This window comes from Pan troglodytes, chromosome 2 (genome assembly GCF_028858775.2).
Source record: "Pan troglodytes isolate AG18354 chromosome 2, NHGRI_mPanTro3-v2.0_pri, whole genome shotgun sequence".
In the NCBI taxonomy this organism is placed as follows: Eukaryota; Metazoa; Chordata; class Mammalia; order Primates; family Hominidae; genus Pan; species Pan troglodytes.
Genome location: NC_086015.1, coordinates 104,144,013 through 104,156,153, shown reverse-complemented (window position 1 = coordinate 104,156,153; position 12,141 = coordinate 104,144,013). Strand labels below are relative to the sequence as shown.

The 12,141-nt window shown below is 37.5% G+C and overlaps 1 protein-coding gene across 50 annotated transcripts in view; it reads left to right on the top strand.

The window, feature by feature from the left end:
- Positions 1 to 12,141, top strand: part of ABI3BP (ABI family member 3 binding protein) — a 244,175-nt gene that overhangs the window by 156,752 nt on the left and 75,282 nt on the right. For 35 of the 50 annotated variants that reach the window (XM_009446009.5, XM_054682098.1, XM_054682092.2 and 32 more), the window contains 9 exons: positions 1,199 to 1,258; positions 2,086 to 2,175; positions 3,701 to 3,733; positions 4,510 to 4,596; positions 6,226 to 6,282; positions 7,134 to 7,217; positions 8,348 to 8,407; positions 10,953 to 11,012; positions 11,855 to 11,938. The exons of 1 other annotated variant lie outside the window; for it this stretch is intronic. In XM_009446009.5, coding sequence (XP_009444284.3) covers positions 1,199 to 1,258; positions 2,086 to 2,175; positions 3,701 to 3,733; positions 4,510 to 4,596; positions 6,226 to 6,282; positions 7,134 to 7,217; positions 8,348 to 8,407; positions 10,953 to 11,012; positions 11,855 to 11,938 — 615 coding nt within the window. The remainder of the gene's footprint in view (positions 1 to 1,198; positions 1,259 to 2,085; positions 2,176 to 3,700; positions 3,734 to 4,509; positions 4,597 to 6,225; positions 6,283 to 7,133; positions 7,218 to 8,347; positions 8,408 to 10,952; positions 11,013 to 11,854; positions 11,939 to 12,141) is intronic. 14 more of the 50 variants (XM_054682093.2, XM_054682087.2, XM_009446013.5 and 11 more) reach the window with 7 other exon arrangements.

The window sequence follows — 12,141 nt, the reverse complement described above, 5'->3', positions numbered from 1 at the left end:
TCCACCTTTCAAACCAGAAAATTTTTTGAAACCTCTGCTTCTTTGTGGGTACAATTTATGGATGTGGGAGGGGAGCAATGAAAAAGCTGGTTGGAGTTTGTCCTCAATGTGTTTATAAGGAGCTCATGATGGTACATAACTGTTTCTTTCTCACAAAAGTCCTTTCTTCCTGTTCCACATTATTCATATGCAAATTGATCTTTCTGTTGCTAAATTCATCTTGCGATGCAAAATTCCCAACAAAATAAGGATTCTCTGTTTTGTTTGAAGGCAATTAGTTATAAATATTGTTGTCATCCTGTTGTCCTGACTTCCTCCATCTCTTCTATTATATATGCCTTTAGTTCTGAAGATGCTCTCAGTGGTGGCTTAAACCAACTTTGTGCTATGATGTCTCGAGCAATAAGGGAAAGTCAGCCTCTCTATAAATGCCTAAAGAGTTTTTGAGGATGAGATGTTTGAATGTTACATTTAGCCTTCTGGGTTTAGTGAAAGATAAATGGAGATGCTAATACCAGAGAGTTACAATTCTTGATTAATTTTATATCTATGTATAATCAATTTCAGAATGTTATAGAAATCCTTTATATCTAGACAAAAAGTTGTATTATTACCTTTTAGACCTTCTTCTTAATTATCTCTGTTTTCTACTTGAATAATTATCTCCTAATTAGCAATTTGAAATAAATGAATAAGGAGGCAGAGTAAGAAGCAATATCACATTTATTACAAATAAAAGGTGCAAGACTTTTGCACAACTCTCACAAATCTCCAGTAAATAGACTGAAAACATCTTTCTAATTCTCCTCACAACTACCACTCTCAAAACAAATTAATAATGGTGGTGAAAACTTTTTAAATACCAACAGAAGCTTTTATAACAAATTTTTAGAGTACTTTAAAATTATATATTGGACAACTAAGATTTTCTTGGATCCAGGTTTTTTATGTTGTTGGAATCAGATAATGAAATACAGAAAAATATTTTTCATTGCCCTTATAGGGATGCAAAGGGTATGGGTATTTTGTGAAATAAATGGATATGATAGTTTGGCTACTTAGGGGAAAACAAATACTATTTTCCCAGAGTTCAGAAATGTATTTAAAACATTAAAGGGTTAAGAAGATTCATTTTCAAAATAACTTTGTTTTTCTGTATTTCTTAATCTCCATTGTTTATTGTATTGCTTTTGGTTAGTTCCCACCACAGACATTGAGCCTGTAACTGTGAGAACTGAGGCTACAGTGACAACATTAGGTAATGACCTCTTATGTCTTTAAGTATGAGTTTTTTCTGCTCATTGTCTAGTCTATTCCATCACTATTTGGGCTAAGGGTTTTTTCTTTCATAAGATTTTCTCATCATCCTCTTGTCATTGAACTATATTCTTCATTTTGAATGTATTGAAAGTGCTTAAAACAAGTTATTTGGTTATAAGCCCATACGCCACTAGTGAACAGCGTCTGTGTCCCATTTTTCCCATATTATCCAGCTTTATTAATGCTTGACAGAGCCTGTGATTCTGCTCCAGTAGTGTTCTATGTTAAAACTGAATTTCAAATACAATTAGGAATGTCTGCCTGATAAATATCAATTATAATTCTGTGGGCATCTTACTTTCTGTTGTTTTAAGATATACAGAGAATTTTTATTGTCTACCAAGTATTTTAGAAAACAAAATGTGTTTATACTAATAACTTGTAATGGAATGTGTGTCTGAGCCAAGTAATTTCTTAGTACGCTCTCCCAAAAGCAGGCAGGCCTGGGTCCCTCTCTGATGTGATGTCTACGTGCCTATGTCTGACTTCCCTTGGGTCTGGGCCCTCTTTGAAAATCCTATACCAGCAACTAATAATAAAGTTGCAGTTTATTTTTTTAAATTACATATATTCCATCTGTCTCAAAAGACCTGTCAGTAGACCAAAAATACATATTTTTGCATATAGATGATCAGAAGAAAATTCTAAACCAAAGAGACAAATTTCTCAAGACTTAGGAAAACTTTAGAAAACCTAGAACCATGTGTAATCCTTTCTTTGGTTTCTGGAGTCATATGACTACAATAACCAGTTTCCTTTCTTTAGCTCCAAAAACATCGCAACGAACAAGAACACGTCGTCCACGTCCCAAACATAAAACCACGCCACGCCCAGAGACACCGCAGACCAAACTAGGTAAATAATATGTGGTTCCTTGTCCCTGTGGCATCCCATTGGATGTGGCATGGGGGTGGCAGTTTAACATGCCACTTTATAACCCACTTGACCCTTGGGGTGAAGGCCCAAGTCATGGAAAGCAGCTGCTACCAACACAGTGCTCTGGCGATACCTGTGACTTCCTCATTCTGATTGCGTGAGGACCTCCTTGGTGCCTGGGAATTTTACTTGCTTCTCTGACATTCAATTACATTTTTCTCTTTGATTCCTCAGCTCAGCAAAAACTGACCTGATTAGGTGTCTAGTTAGCATATTTAGTTCAACCTGTCACACATTTTGAACGTTTGTATCTGTGAGGAATATTTTAGAAAAAACAAATGACTTACCTGTGTGAGACTCTTCATAATAGATATACAGGAATGTGAGGAAAAGCAAATATTTATTAAATTTTACCAACTGTTAGGCACATCGTTAATTCTTAGAGAAGCAAAACATCTGTGGGCTGATAAGTGTAATGTGAACCTTTAGGGAGAACTCCATTTCTACAAAAAATTTAAGAAAAACTAGCCAGATACGGTGATGTGCACCTGTAGTCCTAACTACTTGGGTGAATGAGGTGGGAGGATCGCTTGAGCCCAGGAAGTCGAGACTGCAGTGAGCTACAATTGCACCCTTGCACTGTAGCCCAGGCAATGGAGCAAGAGCTCATCTTGTGGACCTTGAAATTTGTAGAGCCTGTAGATTTATTGGTGGATGGGTAGGAATCATATAAACAGAGGCAGGAAGGTGTCGTGTGAGGGTGACATTGGAAGGATAGGAACTGCAAGTGCCACCTGATTGTAAGAAAGGCAAAGTTCTTTTAGTTGGACAGTAATGCTGCTTTTGATGGGTCTACAAAGAGCACTTCGAATGCCTGACTTCGATGATTGGATTTGAGCCAATTGGCTCCAGCACGCTCTCCTAACCTAGAGGTCAGGCCTTTTCTCTCCTGATAACAAAGAGATGCACTAACAAGTTTGATGGATTGAATGACCCTCTATATCTGGTTCTTTGTATGCCTTTGTTTGAACAGAGGTCTTGGTCTTTTTCCAAAGTGCACTCTCAACAAAGAACAGCATTATCTGTTTTAGTCATTCATCAGTGTATCTGCTTAAACACATCAGTAATTGCATCTATCATGAACTAGGGCTTTGTTTTCCAGTTCATAGTGTAACTACACTTTCACATTAGTTTTTCCTAATTTTTAAACATAACATTATTAGATGTCCTAAGATTTTTCTAAGCAGTGTTTTCTACTATATCATCAGATAATATAAAAATAAGAAAAACTGGTAGTTAACCGTGTTACAGATGCTAAGGTTATATCTGTTTCATAAAAGCAAATAAATATGTACCCTCACTTGAGAACTTCAAAATGTTTGCTTTGTGGCTATAGAACCAACGCTATAATGGTAAAGTTCACTTTTCAAGAGAATGATGGCTTTTCTCGTGTGTTTAACATTTATTTCTTTTTAAAATTGCTTTTGATCATTTCTTGCTACAGACTTTGGACCTATTACTCCTGGGACATCTTCAGGTAATGACTCTCTATGTCCTTCAGCAAGTGCTTTTTCTTACTCATTGTCAGATTTTGCTATGGTGCTATATAGGCTATTGTACCATCTTTTGTTGTCATCTCATTACAGTATTCATCTCAAAATATGGAAAGCTTGCTTTTTAAAGAAATATGCAATGACTTAATTCAAGACAGCTCTCTGCTCCATAGCCCAGCTTGAAACTGTGTCATGTCTGAGTCTCTGAACAATACTCTTAGAGCCAAGATCCAACTACAATTCCCCATATATTCCTTATTTAGAGCACCAATGTTGTATCAAATGATATCATGAAGTTTCTTTAAGCACCTTTCTGTTTTTCAAGTTGTATGTAATTTTTTTTTTGCTTTATTGATGTTTCTGTGAATTTTATATACTTAGTCTAGTAAATTACCAAGTGGAAAATTTGCCCAAGCCTAGTTATCTTAAATTATAAGTGAATAGTGTAGGGTTGGTTAGAACCTCTCTCACACCATCAGAGTTAAGCAGTGATTTGGGTTAGGGACACTTTCAAGAAAATAATGATAGTTTCTAATGTTTGTTTCTTAAATGTAATTGTATGTACAATATTTGTCTCTGGAGAACTTTCAGTTATCAAAGAAAACCTGTTAAGATACTGAAGGAGAAAATTTCAAACCAATATGACAAAGTTCTGTCAACTCAAACTCTAACAAGTATTTTAAAACTTAGAGCTATGTCATCCTATTCACAGTGAATGGAGCCATCAGCACCATATTAATCCTAAATTTTCTTCCTTCAGCTCCAACAACAACAACAAAAAGAACCCGTCGTCCACATCCCAAACCTAAAACCACGCCCCATCCAGAAGTACCTCAGACTAAACTGGGTAAATATGTAGTTTCTGTTTTGTAGAATCCAAGCAGTCTACCACGATTGGGACTGTAAGTTCTATGTACATATAATCTATTGTGTTGTGCCCTATATATCTCTTAAGAGTAAAAGCTACTGGTTAGTGAGGAGAACATGAATAGCTTAGCATCTCTTGCTTCCTTTATAGGGATCTTCTCTGCTGATGATTATTTACTCTTCTTGCTCTTTTATTTCATTCCTGTCTTAAAGATAAAGCTGCTCAGTATTGAGCCAGCACAATCATTTAAATCAACTATTTTTATTAAGTCCCTTCTAATTCCCCAAAGCCATATTAGTCCATACATCAGAAGTGGGAAGAATGTTTTCTTTCCCAATCAGTTTACACTGTAGTTGTAAACAAAAGCTGTTCCTGCATAACCAGTTAGAAACGAATATGAGGCAGCAGGTTTATGCAAATATAATTTATTGCATTGTATAAATGCCACCTCCTAGAAGCATGGCAAATATTTAGAGGAGGAAAATGTCCAGGATAATTAGAAACCAGCATAGAAACTGGATGAGTAGAGGGATGAGGGAACAGAGGCTGATAAGCAGGGAATGTGTTGAAGTTGGCTCACCAGACAGAGGATAACTCGTTGATACCCTCCTGTTCAGTGATGAATTAAAGGGGGCTGGGATGTCTACTCAAGAGCTTAAATTTGATCTAGGGGGCTTCAATGATCCCTACTTCTGCACAAGATCATGCTTTTTCTGTTCTTAGAACTGAAGATACCCAGCCCAATGATACCAAAAACTGAGAGTTGGTTCTTCAGCTACTTATGTTAAGTAAAGCTGTACTTACTAAAGACTTAGTCTCTTAATGAGTGTAGTCTCAACTTCCTTTTGGCTGTTAATATGTGTGGTGCACAAACTCTAGGGCAACCTCCCAGTGATTCCCTGCTCCTGGAGTTAACACCTTTATATAATCCATCCTCTCCTCCTCATCGTCTCTCTTTCCCTCCCTGTCTCTCTCTCCCTTGTGCTAGCATGGCAGACACACCCCCAGCACATGCACCTATTCAACAGAGTGACACCCATCACCTTTGCCTCATTTTATTGGTTAAAAAGATGTCAGAGATCCAGCACACACTCAAGGGGAAGAGATGACACAAAGGTGTTAACACCAGGGGCAGAAACCACTGGGGATCACCATAGGGGCTCTCTGCTACACTGTGTTTGCTTTCAAATGTAAATGTTTATTCTATCTATCATTATTGATTACTGCTTATAATGAGTGCTCTTTGGTTTTTTGGCTTCCACAAAAGTTCTAGTCTTTACCATATCTTTTTCTAAGAAAATGACTAGCCAGATTTTCTAGTGTTCATTTGAATCATGGTTAACCAACAAGAAGATCTTACTATTGACCTCAGTGAGATGCTCAGCGAAGTCCAAAGGCTATTGCTGACTGTCTTCTGAGTCAAACGAGTGCCTGATTAAAGTTTGGAGAAATATTCAAAGGAAAAAAATACAGCCACTTTCTTTTGAGTTATGATATTAAGAATTAATTTTGCAGCCTTAGAAATCTGATTTTTGGTGGTAAGATGAATGTTCCAACATTTCATGCATTCACAAAATCTCTTTGATTTCTTTTATTACTTTTGATCAGTTCCTGCCACAATCCTCGAACCAGTTCTTAGAACTGAGGCTTCAGGGACAACAGCAGGTAATGGCACATTATGTCCATCAACATCTGCCTCTCCTGCTCATTTCAAACCCATTCATCACCATCATAACCACAGCTTCTCCCGCTTCACAAGGCTTCTGTGTTATCCTCTATCATTCATTACTTCTTAATATGTATAAGAGTATTAAAACAATTTCTTGTTGGTAAAAGATCCAAGCGTGAACTTAGGGTCGGTTTATATATTGCAATGTAATGACTTTGAATTACCCACATCTTGCCCCCACATAACATTTTAACCACATTCTTTGTTACTAAGTTTCAAATATAATCACTGGAGGGTGGAGGTGAAGGTGTTTGTCCCTGATCTAGGCTGAGTAAATCGGCACAGCTATTACGGTGTGACATAGTTCTCTTGCAGATCTTAATTTCTACATTTTTACTATCTGCATTATATATATATATGTATGTATATAGCCATTTGGGGTAAGGGTGTGTTCTTGTTTCAGTAAAGAGTAAAATTTTCCCAAGTAAAGAGTAAAATATGCCCAAGGTTGGTAAATTTAAATTATAAGTACCATCACAAATATAAAATCACCCTATACCTACCCCCATCACCGCCATAACTCAGCAAGGTTTTAGAACTTGTTCTTCATTCAGGAATCCCTGTGAGAAGCTCCTTGAAATATCATCAATAAACTCATATTTCTATGTGATTTTTATTCTTCAGAAAAAGCTACATGATAAAAAGAGACACTGTATTGAAATAGGGGCAAATATTTCAAACCCAAAAGAAACATTTCTTGGAAGTCAAGAAATTATAACAAGTATAATCTTATCCACAGCTTCCGGAACCAAACACGCTGTATTAACCTGAAGTTTTCTTCCTTTAGCTCCCAAAGTGCCTCAACGAACTCGTCGTCCACATCCCAAACCTAAAACCACACTGAGTCCCGAAGAGCTTCAGACTGAACTGGGTAAATTTGTAGGTCATGCTTGAGGAATCCTAACAGCCCACCCCAGTGGGACCCAAAGAGAATGAAGTAGCTGGGCATGGTCAGCAGCTGATTCCACATCAGACTAGGCAATGAGGAACAGGGCTGGGGAGATGACGTGGTAGCCAAATTCCTTATGCTTCTCTCTCAGCATCTATTTAATTTATTTCTCATTCAATTCTCTTCATCCTTTCAATGTTGAATATATGATAAAGTGAAACAGCCAGAGAAGGAACATATGTTCATGCAACTGGGAGATTATTTCTTGTTAACTATAGGAGTCACGTAAGTCACAAATAAGGATCTAAGGCAGGAGTTGGCAAACATTTTCTAGACAGAGCCAGATAGTAAAATTTCTAGGTTTTCTGGGCCATATAGTCCCTGTAGTATTTTCTTCTTCTTTTTTTTTTTTTTTTTTTTTTTTTACAACCACTTAAAAACAGAAAAATCATTCTCAGGGGAAAATCAGGGGAAGAGTAATAGAGAAATTCAGAAAGGCAGGGAATGTATGGAAACCAGCCTGAGGAGGCAGTTTCTCTGACCACTGGAGGCTGTCAGGCTTCTAGGTGTTGATCAGAACATTTCGTTGAGGTGTCTGCAGCTAAGTGAGAAGGGGTCTTGAATGCTGGCCTGAGGAGTTTGGATTTTAGGTAGGAATCATCTGCATCCCTGTGCAGTCAGGCTTTCTCTGGGTGTTGCCCAGCTGTATACCACAGACTGAGGGGCTGGCCCTCTTCTTGTCCTCTTTGGTACTCACGTTGGACAAAGCTCATGGTCTTGTTCCAAAGATGAGTTTTCAGCAAAATGTGTATGGTCTACTATGCTCTATTAGTTAGGTTCAGATCACCAAAGAATGAGAAAAACTCCTGGGACACTTCACATGGACCGTTATCTGAATTATCTGACTACAAAGTAAATGGCCATTCTTCCTAAGAGATGAATTGGTACCCAAGGACAGAGGTGTCATTTTCTCCCAGCTCAGGAGGCTAATTGTGTTTGCTTCGTGCTCTGGACAGATACGTCATGACCTGGTAAAATTCTTTTTGAATGTTCTGAGTTTTTATAAATTTTTAATGTTTTGTTGGTGTTTTATTTTTATTATTTTTGGCCAGTTCCTGCTACAATCTTTGAACCAGTTTCTCCTATAAAAGAGGCTCCAGGGACAACATTCGGTAACGCCACTTTTTGATCTTCAGCAAGTGCTTTTTCTGCTCACTGTCAAGCTTATTCCACTGTATATTGCCATTCAATTACATTTTTGGTTTTGTAACGGTTGAACATGCATAAAACAAGTTGCCTCTTGCTCATAAGAGAGCTACATCTGAATCTAGTTTGGGATCTTTCCTGGTCTGTAACTTAAAATGTTTATCATATCATTTTGTTTTTGGCTTAACCAGAGTTCTCTATTAAGGGAGATTTGACATATTCTCGCGAGGTTCTGACCTGATCTACGCTAACCAGGCTGTAACACAGAAGTTTAATATATCCCTTATACACCTCCCTTTTTATTTTTTTCCTTTTTGGGGGGTTTATATTTTTGTTTGTTTTTTTATCCCACTTGCAGCCATTCCCAAACATCTACCTTTTTAATCTGCCTGTTATTTTTGTTATTTTGTTAATGTATGAGTAATATTTTTAGTGAATTAATCAACAGATAATGTGATCAAGGCTAGTAGATTTAAATAATAAACTGTATCCTTAGTATAAATTGCATTCCCCCTAGTCTCCATCATAATCTGGATGATTTATAACCTTTTTAATCCAGGCGGGGCACTCTACAGAATGTGATAAACATATTAATCCTAAGTATCTGAATTAATAAATTTATTTAATCTGTCAAATTTGCATCTTTGCAAATTTGTTATTGAAGTATCTTAAATAACAGAAGAAGATAAAGTATAGTAGGAGCAAAATTTTTGCATTAGAAAGATATATTTTCTGAAGTTCAGGAAAATCTACCAAGCTTTGGAAAAGCTAAAGATTTTTTTTAAGTCTATGATGTGCAGAAGCATAAGATTTAAAATAACTAAAGGTTATCTTTTTCTACCTCCAAAAACCTTCCATTGAACATATCATGCACAGCACAAACTTAATACCACTCCTTGTCTGGCTACTCTTGAGACTATACCAGATAAGTATAGGGTCTTTGGTTTATGGAGCTTAAGAGCCTGTCACTGATAGAAATAATAGACTCACATACCCCTTAGTGAGGGCGTCCAGAGGGTTGTTACCCCCTCATGGTTGACAAGGAGTCAGTTTAGAAGAGACCTGCAGGATCTTCCCTTTTTGTAGTAGAAGACATGTTTTACTTCGCAGTGTGCAGGCTAGTTGAACACAAAAACTTCCCACGCGAAAAGCCTAGAGAATGAGAATAAGCCAGGGTGTTTTTGCAAATTAAAGATTTTTCTTGGGAATATAAATGTTAAGTGTTAGACTTATTGTAGGGTCTTAAAGTAAAAAATGAATTTGGGTTTCAACAGAGCCAGGAAAGAATTTGGGTCTTGAAGTCACATCACAATTTGCACAAATAGGAAGGTAAGAATGAACAAAGATGAAAAAATTGGATATAAATAGAGGCGACCAGAAAGGGCAGAGATCCTGCTTCTAGGGTCAGCCAAAATATTTTTGTTGGTAATTCTGCATTTGGATGACACCGTGGAAAGTGGACGGAGGGCTTGAATGTCTCATTCATTGAGTCTGACATTGTTCTCATGAGCATCAAAAGTCTTTCTTCCACACTAGATCATGTTTTCCCTCTGCTAAGTATAGACAATAATTTACTGGATGCCACGGACTGAGTGGCCACCCCTTACCCAGCCTCTTGAGTGCTTTTGTTTGGACAGAAGTGAAAAGTTCTTTCCAAAGTGGAGTTCCCAGCAAGATCATCAGTCATATTTAGTTATTTGTGTGATGACCATTTGGATATTTCATCACTTTTTCTGCAACCATAATTTGATAAACATATAGTACATGTTTTCTTTATTCAGCATCACTAAAGTGCAAATTAGTTTTTCACGTGCTTCTTGAGAATTATTAGAAACATATTTAAGTAAATGCCTTAAAACATCCTAAAGTCTTCCATATTATATTCAGATAAACACCATAACTACAGGAATTGTTTGCCTCATGTAGTGCTAAACAGAGACCAAAGATGATGACCGTCTCATGAGATGGTGTACTTGATATAGTTCAGCCAAGTCTAGACAAAAAAAATTAATTTCCATTTGAAAAAGAGCTGCCATTACAAAGCAGTATAAATTAGGTGACTTAAATAACAGAAGTCTATTTCTCACAACTCTGGAGGCTGGAAGTCCAAGATCAATGTGTCTGCAAGTGTGGTTTCTCTTGAGGCCTCTCTCCTTGTCTTGCAGATGGCCACCTTCTCACTGTATCCTCACATGGCCTTTCCTCTGTGTGTGCAGCTCATGTCTCTCTTTCGTATGAGTCCATCAGTCCTGTTGAAGTAGAGTTCTACCTTTATGACCTCATTTAACCTTAATTATCTCTTTAAAGGTCTCACTATGAGGATTAGGGCTTTGACATATGAATTTGACATGTTGGGGGTGAGGGGTGGAAATATAATTCAGTCCTAATGCCCTTCCCAGAAATGTTTAATTATCCTAGAGGCAGTGTTACACAAGCAAGATACGTTTTGATGTGAATACTATAGCTCCCACACATTTTTTACCATCTCTTTTGTTTATCTTATTACTTCAGTTCCTGTTACAGACCTCGAGCCTGTTACTTTTAGAACTGAGATCCCTGCAACAACCTTAGGTAACGACCCTACAATTACCTGGCTGTTTGCCAAGTGCTTTTGCTGCTTGTTGTACAGTCCATTCAGTCTTCATCCCTATAACATGGCATGTCTTCCTCTACAAAATAGCAAACATCACTGCCTGTGACCATTCAACTATTTCTATCATCTGAAGAATACTGAAGCCTCCTAAAAACAAGTTTCCTGCTGTTTTTATGAGAGCCAGGCATGAGCTTAACTCAAAATATTTACCTGCCATGTGGCACATTTGAAATTATCATGTCATCCTGTGCTTCATTTGCTGAGTTCTATATTAACATTGAGTTTAAAACAAATTGGGATCTATTTCTTATCTAAGCTGATCGGCAATAATGGCTATTCTTACTTTCCTTTGCACATCTGAGTTTCTAGATTTAAAAAAAAAAAATGCCCAGTATGTTTCTTTCTTTATTAGTGCTTTAAGTAATGTTGTTTTATTACTAGTTTGACAACTAGGGAATTACCGAAGTCTGAAATCTTAAATTATAAGCCTCTTCCTTAATGTGACCCTAACTTCCTATCCCTTCTCATTGAGTACTCTGCCCCAATCATTTTTTTCCCCCAGCAAGGAAGTTCTATAAGTTTCTCAATACAAGTGCTAATCTTCACTCCTTGAGTGAGCAACTCGACTGTATACATGAATTTGCCTGAAAAGTACCATCAATGATAAAATGACACATCGTTATAAAAGGAATGAAAAAGTAAAACTAAAAACAACTAAAGTTTCTGGAACTATAGGAGATCTGACAAGCTTTGGAAAAACCTTTCCTCAGTATCCAGAATCATAAGACCTAGAGTAACACAAGGCTTTTTCTTCCTTCAGCTACCAAAACATCAAAAAGAACCCGCCCTCCACGTCCCAGACCTAAAACTACACCGAGCCCTCAGGCACCTGAGACCAAACCCGGTAAATCTGTGATTCCTTGGTTTAAGGGTGATCCCTGGCAGCCTGTCGCAGTGGGGACTGAAGCAGTGCCAATGCTGAGCAGCAACAGGTCTTATTCTCCCTAAGCACGAGGGCATGAGGCATCATCAGTACCATCTCCTCTGCTCAGCTTTCAAGGAGAATAATGTGTGGGTGAGACCCAACTGATGCCAGCATATCTTATT